A 14,323-nucleotide genomic window follows, 5' to 3' on the forward strand; every position below is an offset into this window, starting at 1 on the left:
TTCTCCGTATTTGGGCATATGTCAAGAATGTCTTTTGAGAAAACACCATTACCTCGTGGGGGTTTACCAAAGTAAAAATGAAATGATTTACGAGCATTTCCATAAACTATGTATAGTCGAAGCTAAAAGACATTAAAGACATATCTAAATATGTATTGTTTTATTGTACGGTGCAAAATATAATTGAATACAAATGATTTAGACATATTAAAGTCCTCCCCATTTCCCGAAGTTGGTTTGGCCTGCATTTCCTGTGCGAAACCATTATTAGGAAGTTAGGGCGGTGGTTGAGAGAGAGGGCAGCACGGGCTAACTAACTATCCATTTTTTTTCTTCCGGAATTAGGTAGGTCTTATATTTGCTTATTTGAACGTAAGAAGTATTATTTCACTTGTTAATTCCATGCTACGTTTGAACTGTCAGTTATATAGCTTAAAATGTCGAAGTTACACTCGTGTTAATATGAATGTATGTGTTTTCTGGCTGATTTAGTTAGCGGGGTTAGCAAGCTAGCTAAATCGTTTTGTTAGCTGCCAAAATGACAGTATTTCCTGCATGGGGATAAATAACATTTTGTTCTAACTAGCATATTTAACGTTTTAAATTACATATAACAGACCGTACGGTAGCTGGTTAAGTATTATAACGACGCAAATGTGTACCAACACAAAGTAACTAGCGTAGCGGACGTCCTGGGATTCGTAATGTTTTTATCTCAATGTCGCTAACGTCACCAGTGTGTTGCGACCGGCGTGAACAACAGTGGAATCGGTGGTGTACCTTCAGAATAAAAGTTCCCCATTGTAACTGATGCAAACGGATAAAAATTGTGGAATCATGACACAATTGGACTAGATCATCCTAAACAAGGTTGGCATGTTAGAAGTTCAACAAAATACCGTTAGTTTGACCCCATAAAATTAAATCTGAAATCAGCTCTGTATTTTAATTCAGAGTTGAATTGAGGTCATACTTCTATGCACTAGTCTGTTGTGCACCTATGAAATGAGTTATCAGCCTACTCAGTGACACTCAAAGAACACAACTGTAGAGTTTACACATGTTAGCGTCTTTGCTCTTATAGCTGGAATTTGACTGTGGAATACACATTGGTTGACTGAGCTTAATTTTGCTCCTTTCACTCCCACAATAAGAGTTATGATGCTAATACTTGTGGAAACTCTACATAGTAATGTTCTGTGAGTGTCTTGAGTAGGGTGATAACCAATTTCATGGGTGCACATAGGTCATGATGTACATTACAATATTAATGTTCCATACACATAGGTTGACTGGGATACTTCAGGATTTTGGCAATGAGTCAGATTAACTTGTGGATTCTATTTGTCTGTCCAGTATGAAGGAAGTTGGCATTGGCTCACAAAACTACCTCTAACTAGTGTTACCCATGGACTTCCAGTCATTGCGCTATCTGCTAGCATGACTTCCAGTGTTTGTTTCAGAGTCCCACAATAAGAGCTAAGATGCTAATATTTGTTTTAACTCTACCAAGTTGTGTTCTGTGAGTCACTGGGTAGGCTGATACCCCATTTCATTGGAGAACAATTCATAGGTTAGTCTGTAGAGTGCTTATTTATAAGTATGCCCCCAATGAAATTCTGAATTCAAATGCATACAGTGCAACTAGATCATAATTTTTTTTTTGGTCAAATTATAACTATTTGTATAACGTTCAAACCTTGTTTAGCGTTATCTAGTCCAATTGTGGCATGGTTACACTTTTGTATTGGTTTGCATCCGTTTCAATGGGTGTCTTTTATTTTGAAGGCTAACTGCAGATTCCATTATTGTTGCTCATGCTAATGTTTTTCAGAACACAAGTCCTAATGTCAGCTGTCTATCTGGTTTATTTCTGTCATTCTAAATTTGTGCAAATTGATATTTGTGCTTCATGTTAATTTCTACGATACTATCTACATTACTTTCGGTTATGCAAGTATTAACAGCTGGCAGCAGTTTATAGGCCCCGTTCATGAGATTCCCCCCCTAAATTCTTTCTTGAAATATTATTATAGAATGTTAATGATGCCTAGACTGTCACTAGATTTCTCACCTACCCTCAATAGAAAATGATGTGGTCTTGGAAAGAACTTAAGTCTGAATTCAGTCCCCTATCATTGTTCAACCTCAAATTAGGTCACTGAATCAGTCTTATACAGCCGTGTTGCCATAATAGTGAATCAATGGCGTGGACCACTGGCTCCCTCTTACTTGCTAGGAAGGAAGGCATATTAGAGGCAGTGGCCCTCTTCCTCTTTGAATAAGACGTTGTTGAACTTGCCTGAAAAGGGAATTTATTCTCACATCTGTAGTTTATCCTATCCTGTGCAAAGGAAACAGCTAGAAACGACCTTCACAGCAGTAGAACATTTCCATTTATAGCACAGTGAGGACACATCCCTGGGGAATAATTTGCCAGAGTCCGAATTAGATTAGCCCATAGCCACAGAAAGCTGGGCATGACTAGTCAAATCTTATTTTGGGTAATGACATGAGCCAGGTTACCTGCTTGTTTTCGTAGACCCTTATGTATCCTCAAATGTTATTGTCCCTAGATTTAAACTTAATTGACATCATCAAAACACTATTTCTAAGTCTGATTGAAATGGTAAGGGTAAGTAACTTTTTAGGATATTACAAATCTGGTGCTGTGGTCTTATTCAGGAATGTTCTCTTTTCAGCCTTGCAGGTAAACGCACAAAACAGCCAAAATGTCAAGCAAAAGGGCCAAGGGAAAGACCACCAAGAAGCGTCCCCAGCGCGCTACCAGCAATGTGTTCGCCATGTTTGACCAGTCTCAGATCCAGGAGTTCAAAGAGGCCTTCAACATGATCGACCAGAACCGCGACGGGTTTGTTGACAAGGAGGATCTGCATGACATGCTTGCCTCACTAGGTGTGTATCTGAAGCCCCCCCTTAGCTGAGCTGAAATCTGTCCATGGTTTTCTCTTGGACATTGATTCACTCGATGTGAAACTGGGGCACTGGATGATTTGTGATATCTTTGAGTGTGCTTGTGTTGGTCTCCCTTTTAAATGATTGCATATATTTTGTTCAATGCTTAGTGTTAAACTTTGTAGTGTTTGTGGACCCAGTCTGTCTTGCTGAAGGGTTTAGGTTTGTTATGTAAGGTGATACAGTATATTTACCCCCAGGCTAAGGTTGGGTTTGTCTCCCAGCTGGTAAGTTGGCGTTAGGAGAGAGGCATTCCATTGAAACAGTCATGCATTCACAAAGAACATGCATTTGTCCAACATTCCCTACCACCCTGTTACCATTGTTTTATATGATTGAAACCATTTATGCCGATACTATTGTAAAACTAGGTTGCTGTTGACAGGGAGTTGAATGCAATCTGTTCTAATGTGGCACTGTTTGTCTTTTTTTTTAGGGAAGAACCCGACTGATGATTACCTGGAGGCTATGATGACTGAAGCGCCTGGGCCCATCAACTTCACCATGTTCCTCACCATGTTCGGAGAGAAGCTCAACGGCACAGATCCTGAGGATGTCATCAGAAACGCTTTTGCCTGCTTTGACGAAGAAGGCACAGGTAAGCCTATAACAAATCATTGGGTTTTTCTTAAGGAATTATTCCAAGTGGAAAGGAGTGTTGGCCTGTATAAATTCATACTGTTATAGAGACTGATAATGAATGCTGTAGTTGTGTAGAGAAGTTTCAAGTTTTATTAGTCCTATGCATGGTCCAACGAAATGCTTAGTTGCAAGTTCCTTCTCGACAATGCAACAACGACAATAATTAAATACGAACAAAGTAAATGGCAGTAGAATAGAATAAACATAGTGTAAGTTATACAGGAAGGCACAATTTAGTCCATTTCCACATGTAGTGGGGGGCAAGTGTATAAATGGAGCTGTATAATTAGTCTGGTGGCAGCAGTTGTGGTGTGTGTGCTCAGTCCGGTTCAACTGCTCAGCAGTCGATGGCTTGTGGCTAGAAACTCACTGAGCCTGTTGGTATCAGACCTCATTCTTAGATTCCATCTGCCTGACCGGTAAGTGTGTGTGTGGGGTTCTTGATGAAGATACAATTCCTGAGGAGTCTCTCTTAGCTGCATAGACTGGGTGTTTGGGCTGTCCCAGTAACATTGGGTCCGGTGGGTTAAACCATGGCTTCCAGGGGTTTAGTCCCAAAATGATGAAACCAGAGTGGTATACTATGAAGCAAGCTAGATCTACTCAGGCTTTTATAAAGCTAACCAGCTTCAGTTAGCTACACATTCCAGGTCAAATCAAATTTATTTATATAGCCCTTCTTACATCAGCTGATATCTCAAAGTGCTGTACAGAAACCCAGCCTAAAACGCCAAACAGCAAGCAATGCAGTTGTAGAAGCACGGTGGCAGGAAACTCCCTAGAAAGGCCTAAACCTAGGAAGAAACCTAGAGAGGAACCAGGTTATGAGGGGTGGCCAGTCCACTTCTGGCTGTGCTGGGTGGAGATTATAACAGAACATGGCCAAGATGTTCATAAATGACCAGCATGGTCAAATAATAATCACTGTGAACAGGTCAGGGTTCCATAGCCGCATGCAGAACAGTTGATACTGGAGCAGCAGCACGGCCAGGTGGACTGGGGACAACAAGGAGTCATCATGCCGGCTAGTCCTGAGGCATGGTCCTAGGGCTCAGGTCCTCTGAGAGAGCGTACTTAAATGCTCAGACTTCATCTGTACTACGTTGGATATTGCGCATCCATTGTAGTACAGCTGAAGCCTGACCTGGAATGCTTGTATTTCTAGCAGGCTTGTAATTAATTGAGGGTGCATGTTGCACATGGCTAGTCGTACGCCAAACTCTTAGACAATGTTGAAACATCAATCCATGGGCCACTTTGTCATATTAATTTGTGCTGGTTTCAAAATGTCAGAAGGCTACGGTGTTAAATGGGCTTGTAGAATTGCTGTGTTTTTATTTCTTATCGTAAATGCTCTTTCGTGTGCTTTTTCCCACTCCTATCACTCCTATCTGTGGAACACGTTGTTGCGGTCATAGACATATCTATAGAAGGGTTTGGAACCTCCAACCCTGGCAATTTTAATAAAACTAGCAATGGCTGCCAGTCTTGATTTGAAAGGGTACTGCCATCGATGGTTTGTCAATGGTTGGTTGGCTGTCAGTTTGCCTTTTGCACATTTCTAAATACAATAGTGTGAAAACAGTTTGGAATGCAAATGCTGCCATTCAATGTGTAATGTGATAGGTATTTTAACATTACCATTTTTTTACGCAAAAAATATTTCATATTTTATCAGGTGTCTTCCTCAAATGAAGGGGATGACGACCATCTTTGCGAGAGGGAGGGTATCTGATTTCATTGGTCCTTAACTTGTGGCTAAGATAAACCGGCCGTTTATTCAGGATAAAGGGAGTTGGCCTGCCCCAGGATTTGTCATAGAAATTTACCAGGCTAAAAGGTGAGGGCTCTGGTCCATATGGGAAATTCATTCTTACAAATGCACATTGGGCATTTTGTTTTATTTCCTTAAGTATACCTACCCCCAAAACTTAATTTCAAAATATCACCCTTGAGAGGGCTGTGGATTGTAAATACAGAAATATGCTTTCTGTCAACTTTGATAATGTTTTTGTTTCATATTGGGTTGGCCAGATGCTTGGCGTTTTAAAAAAACAAAATAAAAATGCTGATGGGTTGGTTGTGAGTCAACAAATGAATAACCCATGCATCATCACAAGAGCGGAGTAACCATGACATGGGCATTTTCGCATACCTGTCTCACTGTCACCCTGTCTGTCCTCAGGTGTCATCCAGGAGGAATACCTCAGAGAGCTGCTGACCACAATGGGTGACCGCTTCACAGACGAGGAGGTGGACGAGCTCTTCAGGGAGGCCCCCATTGACAAAAAGAGCAACTTCAACTATGTGGAGTTCACACGCATCCTAAAACACGGAGCCAAGGATAAGGACGATTAAGGCCACAGCCATGCCAGTTGTATTTTGGTTTCTCTCTGACCCCTCTACTCTTTTACCCCCAGCTAGACCATCTTGCTGCATGTCTCAGCTCTAATAAATCCATGTTTAGTAAGGTGAAACAATGGCTTTGACATATCTGTGAGCTCCCATTTCAATACTGGCAGATTTGCACATCTGTATTAAGAAATGTAGCGGGTGATGGTGAATTTGCAAAACAATGTACTAGTCTGTGACGTGAAATGGAAAATGCAACTCTGGAAGCAAGCTCCTATGCTACTCAAATGGTCTGGTCTAGCTGAATTTTTACATTTATAATAAATATAAGCTTTAAATAAATGACTCTATCAACTTGTATTTTGCTCCATTCTTTACCCTATTTAAATCATGACTTAACTGTTGAAATAATATGCTGACTTGTCTAGTAAGCTGATGGTTCCCTTCTTCCTGTGCTGGTATGTTATGTCCTAACAAGGACTTTTCTCAGTCATTACCCTTTCCACCTAGCGTGTGTGGACGTGTCAAAGAGAGCTACGGTGACGGGGTTATTTTGAAATTCCTAGAACACTAAAATTGATTAAATCTTTATACAGTCATCTTAAAGATGGCAACAACACATTTCAGAGGAATACCTAGCAAAAAGGATTGGCCAAAGATCTGAATTAGACTAACTGTGTAAATGCAGCCTGAGACATTATCTAGATGCTAAACTAATGTATCAGATCCTTGTCCTCAGTTTATTTTTAATAAATTCCCAAAAGATGCATATAGCAGCTGTCAATCATCTGGCACAGTTACAGCAAAAAATACCAAACCATACTGTAACAGATTGTCAATTTACTGAATCAATTACCACTCACTTAACTGGTTTTTGTTAACAATTCTCTTGTTCCCATATTTACACTGAAATATACATTCTAACTTTCTCTAACTTCAGTAAGTCTATTTTGGTAACTCCTGGCATTGTAGTGCCCCCTAGTGGCTTAGTGAAAAATATTAACCCAGCCCATTGACTTAACGGGGCCAGCCACTACTGAGCACCTTCGTTACAGAACCACGCTTGACCGGTGGCTGGATCTTTAACGTGTTTTGTGGCATCCCCTGTTAGATTATGGGTTGCACTGTATTAGTTGGCCAAAAGCTGACATTTGCATGAATTTTCTAACTGTATGGCTAGGTCATGGTATGTTTAGTGTGTGTGGTTTGATAACCGCAAGCAAGGGTTAATTAACATCAAAATTAATGGGGCATTCCATGAACCTGTGTTTATGGTGAACACTTGAATCCGATGTAAATATTCCACAGCACGTAATCTTTTACTGTAGTGGTTCTGGTAACTAAACTATAAAAAGACTTGCACTCTCCATATAACCTCCCAGTAATTTATTGGGTAAAAGAACAACATTTTGGCATCACTGTGCCTTCAGTGTTTTTTGGTAACTAACAGAGCTTTGAAAGTTAATCTGTTCTCATGCTCATACAGGTTGGAACCACCCGGTGAGTCCTGGAACTGAACCATGGCTTTAAAGGTGATCGAGGCTTCAGCTACTCGGGCAGACAAGGGCACACCTTAGTCCTCCAGGCGGGCTGGGTCGCATCTCCAGACTTCTGTGCGCTCCGGTAGGGGAGCCCCTGTGTGTGGCGTACCTTTGGACCTCAGTGGACCGCTGTATCCAGAGACCGCTGTCGGAGACTCAGTCAGCCAGCTTGTATGAGTTTGTCCAGTCTTCCCTGTGGCACAGTTGGTAGAGCATGGTGTGTGCAACGCCAGGGTTGTGGGTTCAATTCCCACGGGGGGCCAGTACAAAAAAAAAATCTATTAATTAAATGTATGAAATGTATGCATTCACTACTGTAAGTCTGCTAAATGACTAGAATGTAAAATGTCCAAGGACTCTTTCTACGTCAGTCGGCCAGCTGCACCGACCCACTGTTGCAGAAGAGAAAGCCTTCCTGGACCGCCCCGGAGTTGCTCTCCCTCCAGACAGGTCCTGCACACCTCCACACTGTGGAGATCACGTCTGACACTATGGCAGCGGCAGCCTTGCACCGCGTGGCTGACCCTGAAGGACCCCTCAGTGTGCTGTGCTGCCAGCTAGAGCAGGACTCTAGCCGTCTGACGGAGACTGGGCTGGTTTCTGCCCTGCTGGCCTGCACACACCTCTACGTGGACCCCTGGGGCACGCTGGTGTCGGAGTGCCAGGAGCGGCTGGATGGGAGCCAGATGAGCGTGGACAGCTGTGCACCTTCGGCCAGGCCCTGTTGGCCCTGGAGGGCTCGGGCTGTGGGATGCTGGAGCAGGTGATAGAGCAGGAGCCAGGCCTGTGGAGCCTAGCAGAGCTCACTGCTGTATACGGACTGCTGCAGGCAGGAGTAGGGGAGGAGGGCAGCTACCAGGACCTCCTAAACGCTATGCACACTCCTTGGTGGAGGTCATGGTGCAAGTGCTAAAGATGGCTTTCACTTCCCACCCAGAGACAGTTACCAAGGTGATGCAGTACTTTGGGCGCCTGAACATCCTGTCGCTACCGGTGTTTGACGCTGTGGCGGAGAGCTTAGTCTCCCGGGCGGACATCTAGAGCACCAGCCAAGTGGCCAGGCAGATCATCCCGTTTGGGAAGCTGGGCTACCTGTCGCCCAACGCTGGGGAGGTCTTCCGGGAATGTGGAGGCCATCCTGTACGCACGCTTCTCTCATTTCCAGCCCAGAACACTCCTCAACCTGCTGCACTCCTGCGTCCTGGTTGATAAGCCCACAGGGCAAATCCATAGTAACGGAATTATGCTGAGACTCACTACCAAACAAAAACCATTAATTTCAAAGTTTAACAAACAATACTACTCTATGCACAATGACTGCTTCGAACAATTTACACATTAAATAAAATAAAAAAAGACAAAGTTTGATAACAGAATTACGGTAAAATCTATTTTATTCTGTTACCGAACTTTGTATCTGCACAGTTCTTCCTGTAAATGTGTTTTTGTAAAATTGTCTGTGGAAATTGTTAAAAGCTAATCATTGTGCATAGTTCTATGGTTTGTTAAACTTTAAATAAATGTTTTTGTTTGGTATGTTTTTTGTGTTTTACCCCCTTTTTCCCAATTTCAATTACAATTTTGTCTCATTGCTGCAACTCCTCATTGGGCTGGGGAGAGGCGAAAGTCGAGTCATGCGTGCTCCGAAACATGACCCGTCAAACCGCGCTCCTTAACACCCGCTTAACCCGGGAGCCAGCTGCGCCAATGTGTCGGAGGAAAAACCGAAGTCAGCCTGCAGGCACACAGCCCGCCACAAGGAGTCGCTAGAGCGTGATGAGTCAAGTAAAACCTTCCCCTAACCCGGATAACGCTGGGCCAATTGTGCGCCGCCCTATAGGACTCCTAGTCATGGCTGGTTGTGACACAGCCTGGGATTGAACCCGGGTCTGTAGTGACACCTCAAGCACTGCGATGCAGTGCCTTAGACTGCTGCGCCATTTGGGAGACTTGTTTGGTATATTTTAAACTGAAAAATCTCCATTACCATGGAATTTCCCCACATTTACTTTACTCTTCTTCATAATTGCAATTGTTGCAGTATCTTTGGTTTAACAATTGTAAATTAATTTGTGTTCCACAACAAGGCATGGGGGTTGACCGGATTGTACTGGCCCAACTCTACATGACTGTGAAGCTTGAATGCCCTTTCTATGAGGTAAGGAGTTACTACAAATCAATATCAATTACAGTTGAAGTTGGAAGTTTACATACACTTAGGTTGGAGTTATTAAAACTAGTTTTTCAACCACTCCACAAATTTCTTGTAAACAAACTGTAGTTTTGGCAAGTCGGTTAGGAAATCTACTTTGTGCAAGACACAAGGAATTTTTCCAACAATTGTTTACAGAGAGATTATTTCACTTATAATTCACTGTATCACAATTCCAGTGGGTCAGAAGTTTACATACACTAAATTGACTGTGCCTTTAAACAGCTTCGAAAATTCCAGAAAATGATGTCATGGCTTCAGAAGCTTCTGATAGGCTAATTGACATAATTTGAGTCAATCGGAGGTGTACCTGTGGATGTATTTCAAGGCCTACCTTCAAGCTCAGTGCCTCTTTGCTTGGCATCATGAAAATCAAAAGAAATCAGCCAAGAATCAGCCCAAATATTGTAGACCTTCACAAGTCTGGTTCATCCTTGGGAGCAATTTCCAAATGCCTGAAGGTACCACGTTCATCTGTACAAACAATAGTACGTAAGTATAAACGCCATGGGACCACGCAGCCGTCATACCGCTCAGGAATAAGACGTGTTCTGTCTCATAGAGATGAACGTACTTTGGTGCGAAAAGTGCAAATCAATCCCAGAACAACAGCAAAGGACCTTGTGAAGATGCTGGAGGAAATAGGTAAAAAAGTATCTATATCCACAGTAAAACGAGTCCTATATCGACATAACCTGAAAGGCCGCTCAGCAAGGAAGAAGCCACTGCTCCAAAACCTCCATAAAAAAGCCAGACTACAGTTTGCAACTGCACATGGGGACAAAGATCATACTTTTTTGCGAAATGTCCTTTGGTCTGATGAAACAAAAATAGAACTGTTTGGGCTTCCTGTTAAGGCAAGGGCTGATTTCAAGGTTTTACTGCTAACCTACAAAGCATTACATGGGCTTGCTCCTACCTATCTTTCCGATTTGGTCCTGCCGTACATACCTACACGTACGCTACGGTCACAAGACGCAGGCCTCCTAATTGTCCCTAGAATTTCTAAGCAAACGGCTGGAGGTAGGGCTTTCTCCTATAGAGCTCCATTTTTATGGAATGGTCTGCCTACCAATGTGAGAGACGCAGACTCAGTCTCAACCTTTAAGTCTTTACTGAAGACTTATCTCTTCAGTAGGTCCTATGATTAAGTATAGTCTGGCCCAGGAGTGTGAAGGTGAACGGAAAGGCTGGAGCAACGAACCGCCCTTGCTGTCTCTGCCTTGCCGGTTCCCCTCTTTCCACTGGGATTCTCTGCCTCTAACCCTTTTACAGGGGCTGAGTCACTGGCTTACTGGTGTTCTTCCATGCCGTCCATGGGAGGGGTGCGTCACTTGAGTGGGTTGAGTCACTGACGTGGTCTTCCTGTCTGGGTTGGCGCCCCCCCTTGGGTTGTGCCATGGCGGAGATCGTTGTGGGCTATACTCGGCCTTGTCTTAGGACGGTAAGTTGGTGGTTGGAGACATCCCTCTAGTGGTGTGGGGGCTGTGCTTTGGCAAAGTGGGTGGGGTTATATCCTGCCTGTTTGGCCCTGTCCGGGGTATCATCGGATGGGGCCACAGTGTCTTCTGATCCCTCCTGTCTCAGCCTCCAGTATTTATGCTGCAGTAGTTTATGTGTCGGGGGGCTAGGGTCAGTCTGTTACATCTGGAGTATTTCTCTTGTCTTATCCGGTGTCCTGTGTGAATTTAAATATGCTCTCTCTAATTCTCTCTTTCTCTCTTTCTGTCTTTCTCTCGGAGGACCTGAGCCGTAGGACCATGCCTCAGGACTACCTGGTATGATGACTCCTTGCTGTCCCCAGTCCACCTGGCCGTGCTGCTGCTCCAGTTTCAACTGTTCTGCCTGCGGCTATGGAACCCTGACCTGTTCACCGGACGTGCTTGTTGCACCCTCGACAACTACTATGATTATTATTATTTGACCATGCTGGTCATTTATGAACATTTTAACATCTTGACCATGTTCTGTTATAATATCCACCCTGCACAGCCAGAAGAGGACTGGCCACCGCCCATAGCCTGGTTCCTCTCTAGGTTTCTTCCTAGGTTTTTGGCCTTTCTAGGGAGTTTTTCCTAGGGAGTTTTTCCTAGCCACCGTGCTTCTTTCACATGCTTTGCTTGCTGTTTGGGGTTTTAGGCTGGGTTTCTGTACAGCACTTTGAGATATCAGCTGATGTACGAAGGGCTATATAAATACATTTGATTTGATTTGATCGTTATGCTTGGAGGAAAAAGGGGGAGGCTTGCAAGCCGAAGAACACCGTCCCAACCGTGAAGCACGGTGGTGGCAGCATCATGTTGTGGGGGTGCTTTGCTGAAGGATTGACAGGTGCAATTCACAAAATAGTTGACATCATGAGGAAGGAAAATTATGTGGACATATTGAAGTAACATCTCAAGACATCAGTCAGGAAGTTAAAAGCTTGGTCGCAAATGGTTCTTCCAAATGGACATTTGAGTGTATGTAAACTTCTGACCCACTGGGAATGTGATGAAAGAAATAAAAGCTGAAATAAATCATTCTCTCTACGATTATTCTGACATTTCACATTATTAAAATAAAGTGGTGATCCTAACTGACCTAAAACAGGGAATTCTTACTTGGATTAAATGTCAGGAATTGTGAAAAACTGAGTTTAAATGTATTTGGCTAAGGTATATGTAAACTTCCGACTTCAACTGTATATGATAGCTTTGCCACTTCTGCTCAACTGCAGTGTTGCAATCCTAGCACACTATCCTCTGATTCACCTCTAACACCCTGTTTTAATCCCAGGGCCCAAGGCTCCATCCTATGTACCATGTCAAGTTTTTCCTCACTCCTGGTCGGTCTCTGGAGACGCCGGTTGACGGACACCTCTACAACTATGTGAAAACTGGACTGGTGGATCTACTAGGGGCCCGTGCTTACTTCACTTTGAGTCCTCACTCCATACTGCTACACACTAAGTAATGCAGGCAGCACATTTTAAGATACAACACATGTAACCTTTAATTCAATGCTTCAGACAATGTTATGGTTATACCTATACTGAAAATAAAGGTGCAAAGACAAATCCGGCCCCTATGTTTGTTTCAGATGTGGAAATAAAGCTGGATGAGGATGGATATGTATTGCCTGTCAGTGAAATCGACGATATCTTCAAGAGGTAAAAACAATGACATTTTCCACAGTTTGTTACATTAAAGTCTTATTCTAAAATGTATTATATCGTTTTCTTCTTTTATCAATCTACACACAATACCCCATAATGACAAAGCAGTACGTTGTTGAAGCACCTTTGGCAGCGATTACAGCCTCAAGTCTTCTTGGGTATGACGCTACAAGCTTGGCAGACATGTATTTGGGGAGTTTATTCCATTCGTCACTGCAGATCCTCTCAAGCTCTGTCAGGTTGGATGGGGAGCGTCACTGCACAGCTATTTTCAGGTCTCTCCAGAGATGTTTGATCGGGTTCAAGTCCGGGCTCTGGCTGGGCCACTCAAACACATTCAGAGACTTGTCCTGAAGCCACTCATGCGTTCTCTTGGCTGTTTGCTTAGGGTCATTGTCCTGTTGGAAGGTGAACCTTCACCCTAGTCTGAGGTTCTGAGCGCTCTGGAGCATGTTTTCATCAAGGATCTCTCTATACTTTGCTTCAGCTCTAGGAAGAGTCTTGGTGGTTCCAAACGTCTTCCATTTAAGAATTATTGATGCCACTGTGCTCTTGGGGACCTTCAATGCTGCAGAAATGTTTTGCTTCCCTTCCTCAGATCTGTGCCTCGACACAATCCTGTCTCGGAGCTCTAGGACAATTCCTTCGACCTCATGGCTCCGTTAAGGATGATCAATGGAAAGAGGATGCACCTGAGCTCAATGTCAAGTCTCATAGCAAAGGGTCTGAATACTTATGTGAATAAAGTATGTTTTTTATATTTAATATATTTGCAAAAAAATCTGAAACCCTGTTTTTGCTTTGTCATTATGGGGTATTGTGTGTAGATTGATGAGAAAAAAATTATTTAATCAATTTTAGAATAAGGCTGTAACTTAACAAAAGGTGGAAAAAGTCAAGGGGTCTGAATACTTTCCGAATGCACTGTAGGTGATAAAATTGTTGTACTATAGCTATTTTATTCAGGCCCATGCGCTCTGTTAGTTTGTTGTGTACTTGCAGTTTGCATTGATGGCCACAAGAGGTTTACTGGGAAAAGAGGCCATGAGGCTTCTGGGATATGAAGTTCAGGTCGGAAATGCATGCCGCAACCCTCAATACCCCGTTTCACTGGATGATTTGACCTTTTTGGGTATTCTGTCTGCTGTAAATTCTGATTTCAGCATCTTTGCTAGTGTTCTGCCTGTCTCTAGGCATCTACTCTGTCAAAAAAGAGCATGTCTGTATTCATTTGGATCTACTCTTTGCTCTCAGTGCTCCATCTGTAACTAATAAAGTCTTTTGTTTTTGTAGATTCCTTACTATGAATTTGAGAAGCTTCAGAACAAGACCGAGGTTGTTGAATATCTTCCCCCTCAGCTACAGGCTCAGTTGGTGATAACTGGCTCAAATAAGGCCTTTGTTGCTGTCATACAACTATAACACTGTGCGCTATACAGTTTG

At 43.1% G+C, this 14,323-nt stretch overlaps 1 protein-coding gene and 1 pseudogene across 1 annotated transcript; both read left to right on the top strand.

Annotated features, from left to right (window-relative positions):
• Window positions 1-254: 254 nt before the first annotated feature.
• LOC106578694 (myosin regulatory light polypeptide 9) lies at window positions 255-6,328 on the top strand. The gene is made up of 4 exons (XM_014157797.2): window positions 255-345; window positions 2,703-2,916; window positions 3,413-3,574; window positions 5,804-6,328. Exons 2-4 carry the CDS (start codon window positions 2,733-2,735, stop codon window positions 5,974-5,976), a joined length of 519 nt encoding a protein of 172 aa, XP_014013272.1. The 5' UTR covers window positions 255-345; window positions 2,703-2,732; the 3' UTR covers window positions 5,977-6,328.
• A 1,162-nt stretch (window positions 6,329-7,490) lies between these two features.
• On the top strand, window positions 7,491-14,302 carry LOC106578713 (FAST kinase domain-containing protein 3, mitochondrial-like; annotated as a pseudogene).
• The last annotated feature ends 21 nt before the right edge of the window (window positions 14,303-14,323 follow it).

Source organism: Salmo salar, chromosome ssa19, assembly GCF_905237065.1.
Source record: "Salmo salar chromosome ssa19, Ssal_v3.1, whole genome shotgun sequence".
In the NCBI taxonomy this organism is placed as follows: domain Eukaryota; kingdom Metazoa; phylum Chordata; class Actinopteri; order Salmoniformes; family Salmonidae; genus Salmo; species Salmo salar.